Below are 17,005 nucleotides of genomic sequence, written 5' to 3'. Positions count from 1 at the left end.
TCATAAAACTATGGAATGTAAAGTTTGAAAAGGCCTTTCATGTTATATGCTTTCACGCTGGCATTAAGTTTTAACTCTAATAAGAAGACACACATTTTTCTGTTTATTTACAGATATTTTACCGATATGTTTTGGATGTTCCTTCTCTTAAAAAAAAAAAAAAAAAAAAAAAAAAAAAAAANTCTCAATTAAAAAGAGATATCATTTTGTTTTCGCTTGCATTAAGAAAGAATATCGAAAATTTTTCGTTTTTAGATCTAATAAGCCACAATAAAGAAGGGACGTTACAATGCTACACGCTACATTGAAGACGTCTTCAGAGCAACTGAACGACTGTTCATATAGAAATCGCAGGTATTCGTGTCACGCAAAAACGTCCCCTGTAGTTCCTTGCGGTCGCGAATAGACAATTGTAAACAATAACATAACTTTTTTTTCTGAAACAGAAGTTAACAGAGAGTTAAACGCCTTCTGTTGACAAAGTTATTCAACAGTTATATTGATGGTATCTTGTAAGGAATTATTGTAATATATTACAAAATATTGTATCTAGTTATTTTCGGGATTTAAGATTGCAAATATAATGTCAAATTATAAAACTTTAAATTCGGATATTCGAGTTTTATTGTTATTGTGCTGTCCCATAGCGTGGGGTTTTAGGAAATAACACTCTTATATCTAACAAGCACTATTTATTAATTAATTACAACATTTAGAATTTAGAATACAAAAGATGCGTCTTAACGCAACGCTAACAGATGATGAATACAAACTGAAACTTTTAGAGGGAAAGTCCCAATTCGATTGCGTAGGCGTGATAGTTCGTAAACATAGCCTCGAACGGCTAAATACACGACATCTCCTCCCCCTTTAAAATGGAGATTTAAAAGTCAAGTCTCTTAGGGGGCCGTCTAATCCTTTGTGATCGCCTCGGCTGAAATGGAGTTTGTTGAGAAGTTGAAGATGGAGTACTTCTCGGCAAAACAGCTGAACTCGGGTTCTTAGTTTGAGATGGTTGGCGAGTTTCTGGTGTTGATTTGACAGATCCAGAGTGTTTTTGGATATCTCTGCCAGGATCAGTGGGTGCAGGAGAATTATCCGCGGTGCCCATGTGTGGAGTTTCACTGCTGAAACTAATTCGTGGAACGTGAATAGTCTTATCTAAGATCTGGTCTCCTGTTGGTCGCATTTGGTCTACGTGGCGTCTATACAATGTACCTTGCACATTAACTGTGTAATGAAGAGCTCCATCTTTGCTCATAACTGTTCCAAATTTCCACCTTGCGTTGGGTGAACGATAGTCTCGAATAGCCATCTTATCACCTTCGTGAAAAATACGATCTTGAAAANGAGGGAAAGTCCCAATTCGATTGCGTAGGCGTGATAGTTCGTAAACATAGCCTCGAACGGCTAAATACACGACAGTTATTAAATTGAATTTTAACTGAAATGAAGTCAAGATTCAAACTGTTACCGATATTGGGATTGAAAATGAAATACTATTTTGGAGAAAATAGATAAAATACTAATTATAATTCGAAATATCGTATATGTAATTAAAAATTGTGCATTATATATTAGACAATCAAGCAATATTTTTAAAAATTGTTTTTTATTTTATATTGATTTTTTTTTCTTACTATAGCTTGAGTGACAGAGGCTATGCTCCAATTTCTGTAGTCACCTAAAAATATTTTTGTGAAGCTAATTTTCAGTATGGTCAAATTTTTGCCATTTACTGTTAAACTAATTTATTATTATGTGGATCAAATTTATTATTTAGATTTTATCTGATTGTTGGTTCCAGACTTACAAATTTTTATGTTTGGAATTTGTCGTTGAAATGAGATACGAATTCAATCAGTCGATCAACATTAGATGTGCACTGTTCGTTTGCACTACTATTAAAGACTTATCAAGATTTACAGAAAGAATTTGCATACTTAAAATTTTCAAAATAATATGCATTTACTTTCCTTACTAGAAAGTTAATAAATAAAATTATGATACCAGTATATTTAGAAGTAAAACAGTAAAAATTGTACTGAGTAAATTTTTATATTTCTCTTTTATTTTTAAATATAAAACTTACTAAGATTGTGGATACATTTTGAAACAAACAATTAATTTTCAATTTGGCGGGATATACAAAAATAAAAAAAAACTATTATTGATGCTGATGTAATTCAAGAAAAAAAATTCAGCCCATAATATCTAATTAATAGTGGGAAAAAATAGTTCAAAATTTTTTTATATGAGATTTCGCCTTTTTTTTTTCTTTTGTAGGTGATTTTGCTTAAAACTCAGTTGTTGATTTTTTTTTACGTTAAATTTTTGAGTTGAAGAGAATAAAAAAATATTCGAACTGGAGTCCTAATAGTAATTAAAATTCTATATTTCTTATATTCCATTCTTTTATTTCTTATGTACGATAGAAGTTTTACTTTTAATCAACGAAATTTAAAAGCCATATGAAAAAGAGCTGAAACTAATCAAAAAGCATGCGCATAATTTTTTTTCTAACTGTAAAACTGATTTAAAAGTCTGGAAACATGCATTCCTTAACCAGTAATTCTAAAATAGAACATCCTAAAACTAACTATAGGACCTAAAGAGAAAGAAAAATAGAAGGAAGAAAGCGCCTGTTCATGGTTGCAAAGAGCAACCAGAAGCCAGCATAACCACATCGATCGGTGGGAACTGACGTCACGTGACTAGTTACTTCAGTGTCACTAGTGTGAATAATGGAACACGACAACCAAGGATAGAGCCGCACTATTCTAAACGTTAAACTGTCTAGTGTGTTCAGAAAATTAGTCTCTGATGTATTTCTTCCGACTGATGCGATCCCAGACAAGTGCGAACTGCCTGTACTGCGGGGTCGACATGAAGGATCACTTCCTCCTGGAATGTCCCTTATTCCAGATTGCTCGAAAAGAACTTTTCCAGCCCTCTTCAGAATGCAGCATTTACTGATATCGTGAACTGTCCCTCAATCCTTCGACCAAACTTCAAGCTCTCTTCAAATTCTTCCATACCATAAACCGTTGACTCAGTACTGCATTGCACTTTTCTGCTATCTATCTAGCCTCAACCATAATTTTCATTAATGCAAATAAAGAGCTATAAGCTAACGCAAGGAGCTCGTCGCACTTCCCTATAATAATCTACAATATAAACAATCACGAAACCTGTTCTGGAAATTTCACAATTATTTATTATATTTATCACTTTTTTTAGTATATTCTTAGAAATTTTTAACTCATTAAAGTTAATCAAAAAAGTACATTTGTAGCCGTGATTTATCTGGATCTCTATTTACCTGTAACAGATCTTTTCCTCTGGCACTGTATTCTATATACTGAAGAAATCCCTTCTTATAAATTGAGGAAAAAAAGCATCTTCATTTAAAAAAATTTAACATTTTTGTGCCTAAATGAAAAGTTAATTATGCAGTTTGTATTGAAAACTCACAGGCTCTGCTTATTCGCTGTCTCTTCTTGCCTGTTAAGAAAGAATCGCCACTGTGCGCATTTATGAAAACATTAACGTTGTTGCAGTGATAATAAATCTTAGTTGTGGATGTTTGTCGTAGGAAGATCTGACTGACTTAACAATCTTATTACCAGCCAACATAGAATATTTAAATCTTTCATTTGCATGCTAAAATATTTGCCATTAAAATAGGTTGTAATCAATTGAAATATAATAGAACATAGTAACTTTTTCCCATCAAAATGAAATTTTATACCTATGTGATTAAACATTTGTGCATTAATCACTGTATTAACCTTCGATAAGTAACCTTATTTAAACAGTATGTCTATATCATAATACATTTATATATTATTTGCTCCATAAGTATGGTTTGTGTAGTTAATGTGGTAGCCTAAATATATAATTATAAATATAGCCTTGAAATTTGTTTTTAATGTATCTCTAAAAATTTTAACCAATTAATAAGAATTGTTCTGTATTTTAATGTTATCACAGTTATAATGTTTAATTATTGATAATGATTAAATTATTATTTTTTTTGCCTTTATTTTTATTCTGAAATTAGTTTTGATATCATTTCTTAATATAAACTTTTCTTATTTTCCTGGAAAACATATTTTTTGAAAAAGTTTCAAAAACAAGAATAAACTACAGATTTTTTTCTTAAAACTGTGTTTAACTTGCTTTGATAAAGGGAAGATTTACAGCATAAATATATACAGCATATATTTCACTGATATTATGTTTAACTTCATTTATTTACAATTAGACTTATGTACACTTTTATTTGAAGTTTTATTAATGTAGCATCTGCCTCACAACAGAAAGTTACCTTACTAAGTTTAAGATCATTCAAGTTAATGAGTAAGAAAAAGTATTGCAATTAGAATTGTTCAGGGAAAGGTTTTATTATAGTGATGTACTCATGTTTCAGCACAGTTGGTTTTAAACTAATGGTAAACCCAATTATTGTAGTATGAGTTTTTTGCAGAGTAGTCTGGTTGAACATAGCCAGGTTCATACTAGTGAAAAACCTTATTCTTGTAATATATGTAATAAGAGTTTCTCCCTAAGAAGTAATTTGACTGAACACAATCGTGTTCATACTGGTGAAAAACTTTTTTCTTGTAGTATTTGTAATAAAATATTTTTAAATAAAAGTCGTCTGACAGAACACAGTCGTGTACATACTGGTGAGAAACCGTATTCTTGCGGTATATGTAATAAGAGTTTCTCCCAAAGAAGCAATTTGACTGCACACAGTCGTGTTCATACTGGTGAAAAACCTTTTTCTTGTAGTATATGTAATAAAAGCTTTTTAAATAGAAGTCATCTGGCAGAGCATAGTCGTGTACATACTGGTGAGAAACCGTATACTTGTAGTACATGTAATAAGAGTTTTACCCAAAAAAGTAATTTGATTAAACATAGTCAAGTTCATATTGTTGAGAAAGCTTATTCGTGTAGTATATGTAATAAGAGTTTTTCACAAAAAAGTCGTCTGACTGAACACATTCATTTGCATACTGGTGAGAAACCGTATTCTTGTAGTGTATGTAATAAGAGTTTCTCCCAAAGAAATCATTTGACTGAACACAGTCATGTTCATACTGGTGAAAAACCTTTCTATTGTTTTATATGTAATAAAAACTTTTTAAATTCAAGTCGTCTGACGGAACACAGTCGTGTGCATACTGGTGAGAAACCGTATACTTGTAGTATATGTAATAAAAGTTTCTCCCAAAAAAGTAATTTGAATAAACATAGCAATGTACATACTGGTGAGAAACCGTATTCTTGTAGTATATGTAATAAGGGTTTCACCCAAAAAACTAATTTGACTAAACATAGTCGTGTTCATACTGCTAAGAAAACTAATTCTTGTAATCTGACTCAGCACAAACTTATTCCTACTGGCGAGAAACCTTACTCTTGCAGTGTATGTAATAAGAGTTTTTCAATAATACATCATCTGGTTGAACACAGCCTTGTTCATACGGGAGAAAAACCATTTTCATGTAGTATATGTAATAAGACTTTTAGACAGAGATCTACTATGTCTAAACACAGTTTTGTTCATACGAGTGAGAAACCTTTTTCTTGTAGTATATGTAATAAGAGTTTTTCCCACAAGTCTGCTCTGAATCAACATTATCTGGTTCATACTGGTGAAAAACCTTATTTTTGCAGTGTATGTAACAAGAGTTTTTCACGACGAAATCATCTGAATGAACATATTCATGTTCATAGTAGTGAAAAACCCTATTCTTGTAGTTTATGTAATAAGAATTTTTCCCGGAGGTCTGCTCTGACTAAACACAATCAGGTTCATACTGGTGAGAAACCTTATTCTTGTAGTATTTGTAATAAAAGTTTTTCACGAAGATATTGTCTGACTAAGCATAGTCTGATTCATGACGGTGAAAAACCTTAATCTTGTAGTATTTGTAATAAGAGTTTTTCACATAGTTGCAGTTCAAACGCAATCGTGTACACACAGATAAATAATCTTTTTCATATGTCATACGTAATGAGATACAAATCTATCTGACCACATGTATGTTCATACTATTGAGAATTACGTATGAATTTTGTAGTATATGTTAAAAAATACTTCTTCATAAAAATCATCAGTTTTCATACTGGTGAGAAAATGTTTTCTTGTAGTTAAAGTTGTATAAGTTTTTTTCTGACGAAGATTTTAAGTGTGTGCTTATAGTTGTGTCCAGAGTGCTGATTACCCTTTATTTTCAGAATAGTGATGTTCATTATTTTCACTGCAGTTAGAAATATTGCCTCACTTTCCAATTTTTATGTTAGAACAAGTTATATCAGAAATTATTTTAACTGACTACAAAAGTGTCATGTATAACAGCATTTAATGCCAAATAAAAAAAAAAAATTTTTTTTTTGACATAGCTGATGATCACTTTCAATATGATACGGCTTAGAAATGCAAAAATAGGGATCTTGCTGAATATTCATTTTGATTGATTGTGATGCTTTTTTGCAACCACTTTTTTGTTTCAATTGAACCATACTATGCAATTTATTGTCTAATTACTTTGCTTTTAAAATATGTCATTTTTGATTAAAATTAATTTTGTGCAAAATTTTACCTGTATTTATTTAGTATAACATAAAATTATTCATTAATACTTAATACTAGTTGAATACTGATTCTTCGCACAAGATGAATAATTATAAAAAAAAGGATCAATAAATCAATGCTGAGCCCCTTTTCAGAATCGCAGCAACATTTTAGCAGAATGTTACAGAGTTCTTGCAGAAATATTTTTCTTTTAGAAAGTAAAAACAATTTATATTTCTTTTCTACAGAAAATTACATGTAATATTTGAATCATGCATTTAGATATTCACTTCTTAACGAGCTCAATTTACGCTGATAGTATCGGTGAGCGATGTAATATTTCGATTGTATTTTCGGCAGTTATTGATATTGATTTTCATCTACATTTTAAATATCCCGATATAATTTAAACAATATGGACAATTGGAATCTTGCTTTTGAGTATTTAATTTTTAAGGCAATAATTCTATCGAATTTTTAACAGTTATTGCTATTGACTTCTCCATAATTTTTAAATTTGATACAATACGATATTATTTATTACAGCAACCTGATCTCGAAATGAAACGTGCATTTGAGGAGTCCGATTCGCGTAATATCCTCGTTGGCATTTTTTTTGGCAAAAGCTACTACGGATTTCATGATTTTTAATTTTTTTTGTGATGATTATTTACAAAATGAGAAGAAAATAATTTGCGCGTTTTCCCACCCCCAAGAAAGTGCTAGAATATTACCCATAATATCAGAATAAAAAATTATGTTCAATTAAAATATATATATGTATATATACATATATATATATTTGTAAATACAGCGCTTTTGTTAATTTAAATAAGTAACATATATGTTTGTTATTAATAAAAGTATATTGCAGTAAGATATTAGGTAGTGCTAGAGAGTTTTGTCGCCGACAGCTCAAAAAAATTCTGCTACAGGGTTACTGAGTAACACTACAAAATCATGCACAAAACTGACAGTCATATGTAGACACATAAAGAGCTTTATAGAAGAACCAGGTAAGTGACATTTTATAGGAAATTAATGAATCTGAGAAAATAACGAAAAGTGGTTGCGACAATATGGGTATCCTTAATTAATTGTTTTTGCCTTCACTTTAATCTTAACATTCAGTTAATCGCATGAGTTTTTGGTATGTTTGCATGATTTTTATTTCAAATAAGGCAATCGGAAATAAAATAAAGCAAAGATTTATTAGTTCTAATTTCTACTAAGTTGATAATAAAATAATTCTGATATGATTTTTTCTTTTCATTCTAGAAATGTCAATTAACTGATTTTGAATTAATATAGTTTTTTTTAAAAATTAAATATTGTATGTAAATTAAATATTGTATAGCTCTTTTTTGTATATTGTATAGCTCTAAAAAATTAAATATTGTATAGCTCTTTTTTTGTAGTTCATACCATTGGAATAAAGTTCAAATATTTTTAGCACCATTTGGCATGATGCAATTTGCTCTCTGATAATTTTAATTCAATTGTTGATTCATAATTTTTTTAGTATCGGTGATGACACCATTATATTTTATTTGTGTTAAATATAAATCGTGACCCCATGTGATTTTGCGCCTCAATTTTATTAACAGCCATCCATTTCAAATGCATATGTAACCTGTGGAAACCTGAAAAAAAAACTCTTATTCCAAAATTTAAAAGAACCTGAGATCGTCAATATACATTTTCCCCGTAGCATATTAAACAGTAGAAAACATGAAACATCGTTATAAAAGACATTGCTATTCCATGAGTTATTGGAAAAATGATATTTAGGGATAAATATGTACCGTATAAAAAAAATTATAATATTGAGAACAACCCTTGTTACTTCGGACTGAAAAATTTCCAATCCTAAAGGATTTTCTTAATTTTATTTACTTCATTTTCTTTTCCTTTTAAGAGTTACTGATTTTTCAGATTAAACTATTTGTATGTAAAATCTTCGTATCTGGTTTCATAATCTAAAAAATTATTGCTAAAAATACAAAATTTTAATTTTATCTAAGATTTTAAATGAAATATATTGCTAAAATTAATAATGTTAGTAATATATAACTAATTATTTATTATAGGGCCACTTATCTTGCTTGTAGAAAAAACCATATTTGTCTTAAAAGTTTAATTAGGTTTAATTTTCAAATATTATGTTACTTTTTTTTCTTCTTATATAGGTATATTTACACTTACAAACAAATAACGTAAAAAATTTTTTTACAATGTCTCTGTAAAAAATTATTGCAGTCTTCAGTAAATGAAAATATATGTATATTTACCGGCCACCGATAATTGAATTTCTTGAAATTTTGCAAATTTGAAATGAATATAATGTGTTATAAATCGACACTGATTTATGTAAAAACAACTGCCAAACTTGCTATTAGAACGTAGCTGTTTGAAAGAGCAAACTAAAACTAATATTACATATAATTTGTTATTCTTTAACATAGACTTTTGATAGATATTTTCTTTTTAAAACAAAATATCCGAAAATTAATTAATGTCAATGAGTATTTTTTGATCAAAAATTGACTATAATAAATAATTTGAATAACTGTTTATTATTTTTATTTATTTTACATTCCTACTACGTTTGAATTATAGTATTAAAATGGATTCATTATGGGGAAAGGATTCATTCTTAAATAATCCCGAAAGATTTACAAAAAAAAAGAAATCAAGTGCAGACTGCGCTTTTTTTATTATTATTATTTAATATTTATTAATGAAATAGTGAGAGCTATATCGAAAATTTTCCACAGATTCTTCTCTTTTCGATGTGCTTTTAAAATTACCATCTGTGTTTGGCTAAATTTTCATTTCTTCACTTGAAAGAAAGAGCGGAGTTCGACGAATTAAAATATAAAATTCGAATTATGTAAACATTTAGTACCTAAATTCTCAATGATATACGCAATTCTTATTGTTGGAGATGGCGAGTTTTACAGAGCAAGCGTGTAGCCAAAAATAAATCTAAATACAAAAACTGGGACAATAAGTTCGAAGCAAGTATGGCGTAAGCATTTGTTAAAGTCGGTGAGCGATAGTGAACAGGAGATGCAGGCTTCAGATGGATGAGTTCCAGTTCATCGTAATGTTGAACACATGATCGTTTTTCACGAAATGCTGTTGCGAGAATGCTTTAATTGGCGATCGAAATGGGCTGCAGGTGGCGTAGAGCAGAACTCTTTTCCTATGGCAACACTTCACATGCTTTCCCCATTAGCGTGTGGAAAGTCATAGAGGAAGGAAGTACGTTAGTTTCTCTCTTGATTTTCATAAAGATTAAAATCTTTCAACTTGAAACACTATATGAAACTGAAAACTGCANGAGTACTGAAAGTTTTTGAAAGGGCCTCCGCCAAAAATTTTTGCCCCAGGGCCCCGAGGGGTGAAGTTACGGCACTGGGCGTAAGCATTTGTTAAAGTCGGTGAGCGATAGTGAACAGGAGATGCAGGCTTCAGATGGATGAGTTCCAGTTCATCGTAATGTTGACCACATGATCGTTTTTCACGAAATGCTGTTGCGGGAATGCCTTAAAATGAACGGAAAAAATTATGTCAGAAATAACTTTGACAAAAATGTAATTTGTATATGACTGAAAACTTTTGTGTTAATTTAAATGATAGATGTTGAAAGCACAAAAAATGTCTTTTGCAGTTAAAAATGCTTCATAAAAAATAAATATATAATATTTCATGAAACTGAAGTCGCAAAAATGTCTTAATATCCCTCAGAACAGATCTAATAGACCCAAATAAAAATTCTCAAGTCCTTGAAAAGTTTCTTTTTAATTTTGTTCTCAGTTAAATATATATTTGGCGATTCCAAATATATTTTTTACATTATTCGTTACAAGAATTTTAAGAATACATATTAATGATAGACTGTAATAAGCACCTTATCATAAAAATCTGAATAAATCCTATAATAAATAAGTTGTATTTAATTCTAGTCTCATTGAAAGAATATACAATTATTGCTCCATTTTTTTCTGGAACATATTAAAGGGACGAAAATCTGATATACCGAAATTTATACAATAAAAATGGAATTTACGGATGCTGCACCCAAAGTACCGATATTTTATACCATATTTTTTTTACCGTTTAGTAGGTAAGGCTCTGAATCATCAATGTGAAGAACTAGGTTCGATCACCAGGACTGCATAAAGCTCATCCATTTTCAAATCGACCATCATGCCTTCAAGTCTTAATCTCCGTAACTCCCCTGCCTAATCTGAGCTTTTGCTTTATTTTACCCGAGCAACACAAATATTCATAAAATATCTTAGTATCATTCGAACATTAAAATATCTATTTAATATCATTACGATATTCTACAGTCATTTGTGTTACTTGGGTACTTTATAAACAAAAGCGTGTTTTCATTATAATTTATTAAGTTACATTAAAAAAAAAATTCGTTTCTTTTTGTGCGTTTAAGACATTTTGTATTATTTCTTAATTTTTATTTTCTATATTCCAACCTTTTTAAAAAACAATTTTTCTGTTTATTATTATTTAATCTATTTATTTACATGAAGTGTTATTTAAATATAATGAGAAAATTTTTATATTATGTATAAACGATTTAATACTTTGTTATAATTCCTGACTCAAAATTGCACTTTTAATTACACAGAATTTAAAAGAATTCAAAAAAGTCCATTGAAACTGATACCTATGAGTACCAAAGTGAAATCTTAAGAAAAAAATTTTAAAGTTACAAAAATTCCGAAATATAATTAACAAGGAAAGCATAATCTCTTGTATTGAATTTGTATCAAATTTTTTTGTATTGTTGAAAGAACAAACTTTAATAAATATTAGCATTCATTTATTAGTAAAGTTAAGATTGCAAATGTAAAATTTGTATTATTTCCTCAGTAAAATAATTAAGAAGCGATGTAGAGTAAAAATTAGCAAACAAATATAAGTTTTGATTTTATTAAACTTCATTTTTTTTGGTATAATAGTTAACATTCAATAAAGTATCAGATGTAATAATAATTATAATATAATTTTAGATCACCAATAAGTAATTTAATCCTCAATAATACAGTAATCAATCTTGTGCCATAGGGAATTAAGAGAATATATTTATTTTCGTTAGTTCTTCTCCATTATGTGGGGGTAACGAAAATTATAGAGCTGTTTTATATTCGTATGATAAATCAGGGAAATACACTCAGAAATCATCAAGTTATTTCACTCGCTAAATGAATATGAATAATAGTCATATTATTCATTTCTACATTGCCCCGCCTTTGGAATCTGCAACACTTTTTTTAAAATAACAGTCAATAAATAGGAGTAGCAGTTACAGAACGCCATCTATGATTACCAAATCTCAGATCAATCTTCGAAAGTGCTAGGCGGGTAGAAATGGATAGCAATAGACGTAAACAAATTCCAATTCGAAAAATATAACCGATTAAATGTGTTTTGTTTTAATAATGTTAAAGTCGTCCATATTTTTTTCTTCCTAAAAATATGTGAAGTGAATTCATAGAAAGTATTCATTTAGTTCATTTTTTTAAAGATGATATTATTTTATTACGTTATCTTCTTTATTTGAAAGAAAGCCTGATTATCGTTGGAAGGAGGTAAAAGAAGGAAACAACTTCGTTGTAAAAGTGGATAGGATTCATATTGCATAAGTAATTAGGTACATTATAAAGACGTTAATTATGCTTTTCTATTCTAACATTTAAATACTATGCAGTTAGTTAAATCTTCCCCGACAAAAAGTGTTTATTACTATCTCATTGATGGAAATCTAAAAATGTATTATCACATGCCAATAAATAAAAAGTCATTAGTTATCGTACCATAAAACGGCATTTTTTGGTTTGTAGGGTGCAGACTAGGGTAGTTTGTAGGGTGTAGGGTAGTTTTTATGTGATTAAAAAAATAAATTTATAAAAAAGTCGATGTTTGTCTAGATTTTTTGGTGATTTTTCGCTTTCGCCATGCAAACCAAAAGTTCCGATAAAAGAGGATATTTCCGTATCTTGACCTGTCGCACCAGCTGCAATCGCCAAGGTGCCTAATAGATTTTAAACTTGCAATATTTTAAAATGAAACATGCAGATGTCTGTCCGGAGGTGGCTACTAGTTATACCTTTCGAGTTGGTCTCTTTCTGTGACATTTTTTTTAGTTTCTTGCTGGCCGCTGCCCGGAAGTTGACAATACTCAGTGATTATTCTGCCACAGATCATGATATGTAAATCTCATGCGATAAAACATATTTTAACTTCTACTCTCTAATTTTTCCTTGTTTTTACTGGCAATAAATATTTGCTGTATTAAATAATTGTGATTCTTTATTTCAAATCATTGTTTTAAATTTGTATACCGTAGAACTCGAGTAGTTTTCGTATCGATTTCTACACAGAAATGATCAAAAATTTTTTTGATGACTTCTGGGCCGTGACTAACAAGAAATTATAAAAATTATCCCAGAATGAGACACATTCAAAGGGTTAAATTCATATACAAGTAAACCTCACATTTTTAAAAAAATAATTTTTGCAAGTTTAAAACCTCTTTGACGCCATAACTGCTGTAGCTAGTGGGAACTGATACTGTTGCATTTCCTTGTATTCCTTAATCTGTGTCAAGTAAATTCTTTTTAATAACAACAAAATATTACTTTTCAACTGTTAGTATCATATTTTAATAAATTTCAACTCCTTATTAGCAATATATAAATTTAACTCCTTATTTACCAAATTTTTTGAAATTATCAAAGCTGTGCAAATTTTTTTTTTTCCAATTAAGTAATGTCAATTATACATACGCCTTGTAATGTGGGTTGTCGCCTTGTAATGATAAATGGAAAAACTAGGAGAGATAAGTTACAAAAGGATATTTTGTTGTTTCATTTTAATGCTCTGTAAAAATCTCATTAAAAGGACTTAAACTTATCGACACATAAAGAGTTAACTAATTTTTCTCTAAAAAAAACACAATTTTTTCCTTCGGAATACAGACTACCAAGTGTTGCCGCATTGAGAGTGAAAAACTTACTTTTATTCATTTCTATATTAGTAAGATTATAAATCATTTTTATTAAAGAAGAGGACATTGAGCATGTGATGATCATGCGATTACGAGATGAAATAAAGTGATAAGATTAATGAATGTAGTTGGAATTCCCAACACATTTATTAAATTTAAAGGAGAAAAAGAAATTTCATATTTCAGATAGATACGTATCCATCTGACGATGTTTCTCCGGAGAGAAATTAAAATTCCTCCTTGTGGCAAGAGCTTGTTCTTTGTCTCTCACACGTAGCAGACAAAACAGTGTATGAATGAAAGAAGAGGGAAACTGCGCTGTTAATGTTCTCCGCCTATTGGATGCGGATTGCTGGGTGAATTCATCTCTGGTTGAAGGGAGCGGCCGTGGCGCTGCTTTCCAATCTTAAAACCAAAATTATTCTGCTAACAAATCTCAACTTGACGGGAGTTGATAAAAATAAAAGTGCCATGGAATTGGGGTTTGATTGAAGTGCCTAACAATGAAAATGAATATAATAATTTATAAATCATTGGCCATATTACAACTTAATTATTATCAACAATTGACTATATTACTTACACATAACTATATATATATATTAATATATGCATATAATATGTTAGAAAATGTATTTAGAGAATTCAAATGTGGTTAAGAGCTGTCTAGATGCTAGAAATTTATGATATGTTTATTTTCTATTAATCTCACCCTGCATTTATTATTTTGTTTATTTTCATCAACAATATATATACATATATATATATAACTTCGTTGCTGAGTAAAAGGATAAAAACACAAAATTTATTTAATAATTATTAGACAGAGAGAAGTTATCAAAAGTGATACAAAATCGTTGTGCTCCTCAATAATAGTTAGAGAAAATCTTGCAAAGTAAATCCGTAAAATTTTTCATTTTAGGGAATAAGGGTTAATTGTAATTGGTCTATTAAATAGGTCCAGGGAAATAGTCTTTCACACAAATTAATTAAACGGATACTTGCCCAAAATGGTAATTAATGCTTACTTGAACTAAAAATAGATTAAAAGACAGGATGTGAATATTAAAGTGTGAGAAGGGGCATTTCGTTTTAAATAATAAGTAAGGAAAAAGATTTGCAGAAAAGGAATAACATAAAAAGATTAGTTGAAACTTTTAATGTTACACAGACACACCTATATATAATATATAAATTTTCCGATAAATAAATCTGGAATGATGAAGAATTAAATTTTAACAAATTATAGCTCCCAACTAATGTTGACATTTTAAAATGTGTTATATTAAGAGCAAAAAATACTAGGGATAATATGATAAGTAGTTTAGCAAAAGGATTAATTGATATAGGGAATGCATATGATTGTTGCCAGATCATCACGTCTTATAAAAAAGAAGAAAAAGAAAAATGTTAGAAATTGTATAAATAGTAATGACTAATGATAGACAAGAAGAAGAAAAATGAATGGCAGATTCTTGATGGAGAACTTTTCAAAATAGTTTTTTTCTTTCTTTCAATATAGAGTAGGAAAAATATATAGGAAACAAATCACTGTATATTCAAGTGATTTAGTCTTTGTTAATCACCAATAAGCTAAAAAAAGGAAAAAATAAACAGATTTATTTCAAATAACTTGAAACATATCTTGGCACAGTGAAAATAATACCAAAAAAAATTGCTTACCTTAAAGAAAGAACTTACATTAAAATCTATATAATTCCAACTAGCTATGAAGAAATTGTGAAAGGTAAGCAAGTGATAGATAAATCTGATAAATAAAGCTACAATTGATGACATAAGAGCTATAGCGTGCAATACATTAGCCACAAGTAATGAGTTTTTAAAAAAGATGACTTATTGATAGAAGTGCGTGAGAATAGATGTACTTCAGAGTGAAGAGTAGAGGCAAAATTTTCAACAGAACAGATAAAGACCCGTTCAAATATAGGATAAAATATGACTAAAGTTAAGAATGATTCAAACTGATATTGTGTACAGAATGATGCATGCAAAAATGATCACCAACAAATATTTCCGGCAATAATTGACGTTTTAGACAATGTTTTCTTTTTAAAAAAAAGCCCAGCTATTTATGAGCTATTTAATCATTCTTAAAAAAATAATATAGCTGCTGTGGATAGTGATATGTAATTTATGTTATATTATTAGAATTAAAAAAAAATAACTACAACATTTTGAATATCTTATGGTTAGGGCTGCAGGTTTGTCGCGGCGATAATTTCCCCGAAATTGTCATCTTTTTTCCTAAAATCTGCGAATTTCTCAATATGTCTTGACTTGCGTGAAAATTGCTTAAAATTTGTTTTTTTTTCCTTCATTTTTTATTTATTATTTTTATTAAACAGAATTTTTTATTTTCCTGAACCTTAAATTGAACATGTAAAATTGATTAGATATTTAAGGGAATGAATCAATAGCAAAATGACATGAAAATAGTTCAGAGATAAGAGATAATCACAATCTTGTCAAGTAAGGTGGTCTTTCTACACTTAGGGAGGGTAATTACCTTCCTGATGTCAGTAAGAGTACAAAAGAAATTGGAATCACAAAAGAAGGAAAATAGGAAAATGTTATAAATCAAATCTTTGACAGAAAACTTGCTATACATGCTATTGCACTGGGCAATGAAATTTCTACTGCCTTTCTACATATCCAGTTAATTTTTCCTAGACGGCTTCTTGTGATTTCTTAAATATGGATCAGTTTCTTAGATGAAGGGGGGGGCTAGTAGTTGGTAGGGACTTGTACCTAGTAGCTTGAATGTAGAATGTTTGAGTTTTCACAGTAATTACTTCTTACAAAGCAACGGTCAAGGAATGGACAATTACAGTCAATTTTTTTTTTAATTTTAATGCATTCAGAATCCCTCAAAACTCCCAGAAAATATTTTATTACTTTTCTAAGAAGGCTATTTATTTAGTTATTTCCAATCAAAAAACGCTTACTTTCGTTTTCGCCTGAAACGGGGAGTCACGTGATTATTCACGAACTGACGTCACACGTGTCCATCTGCCGTTCACTTACAATAGCCGTGCTGTGAAAACCAATACGTTCTTGCTTTCGTTTAAATTTTCTAATTAAATCCAACCGTTTTAGATGGTCTAAAGCTATCCGTATAAAAAATTGCGCCTTAATATCGCTTAATAAAAATTTGGATTTGATATAACGTATTTTTATAATGTTAAATTTCAGTGGTACCCACTGAAACATTGTTAATACTTGACGAAATTTTCTAGCTCGGAATATTTAAGATTTTTTAGTTCAATAAAAAAAGTGCATGGTATTGCTTATAAATGATGCGTTATAAATACAAAATAACTTCGTTTTTTCATTTTTTAACTATAATCTTAATT

At 29.5% G+C, this 17,005-nt stretch overlaps 3 protein-coding genes across 3 annotated transcripts in view; all 3 read left to right on the top strand.

The window, feature by feature from the left end:
* Positions 1–17,005, top strand: part of LOC107436172 (endothelial zinc finger protein induced by tumor necrosis factor alpha) — a 251,571-nt gene that overhangs the window by 70,382 nt on the left and 164,184 nt on the right. The gene's annotated exons all lie outside the window — the stretch shown is intronic.
* Positions 2,828–6,611, top strand: LOC122272574 (zinc finger protein 271-like). The gene has a single exon (XM_043056415.2). It carries the CDS (start codon positions 4,475–4,477, stop codon positions 5,930–5,932), a length of 1,458 nt encoding a protein of 485 aa, XP_042912349.1. The 5' UTR covers positions 2,828–4,474; the 3' UTR covers positions 5,933–6,611.
* Positions 11,990–17,005, top strand: part of LOC122269433 (zinc finger protein 271) — a 249,420-nt gene continuing 244,404 nt past the window's right edge. The window contains exon 1 of the mRNA XM_071185036.1: positions 11,990–12,275. The gene's annotated coding sequence lies outside the window, so the exon portion shown is untranslated. The remainder of the gene's footprint in view (positions 12,276–17,005) is intronic.

This window comes from Parasteatoda tepidariorum, chromosome 9 (assembly GCF_043381705.1).
Source record: "Parasteatoda tepidariorum isolate YZ-2023 chromosome 9, CAS_Ptep_4.0, whole genome shotgun sequence".
Lineage (NCBI taxonomy): Eukaryota > Metazoa > Arthropoda > Arachnida > Araneae > Theridiidae > Parasteatoda > Parasteatoda tepidariorum.
Note: the sequence above shows the minus strand (reverse complement) of the source record. Positions and strands in the feature narration are given on the sequence as shown.

Excerpts from the sequence above, each read along its gene's own strand:
- LOC122272574 (XM_043056415.2), top strand. The coding sequence starts at position 4,475 with ATGAGTTTTTTGCAGAGTAGTCTGGTTGAACATAGCCAGGTTCATACT.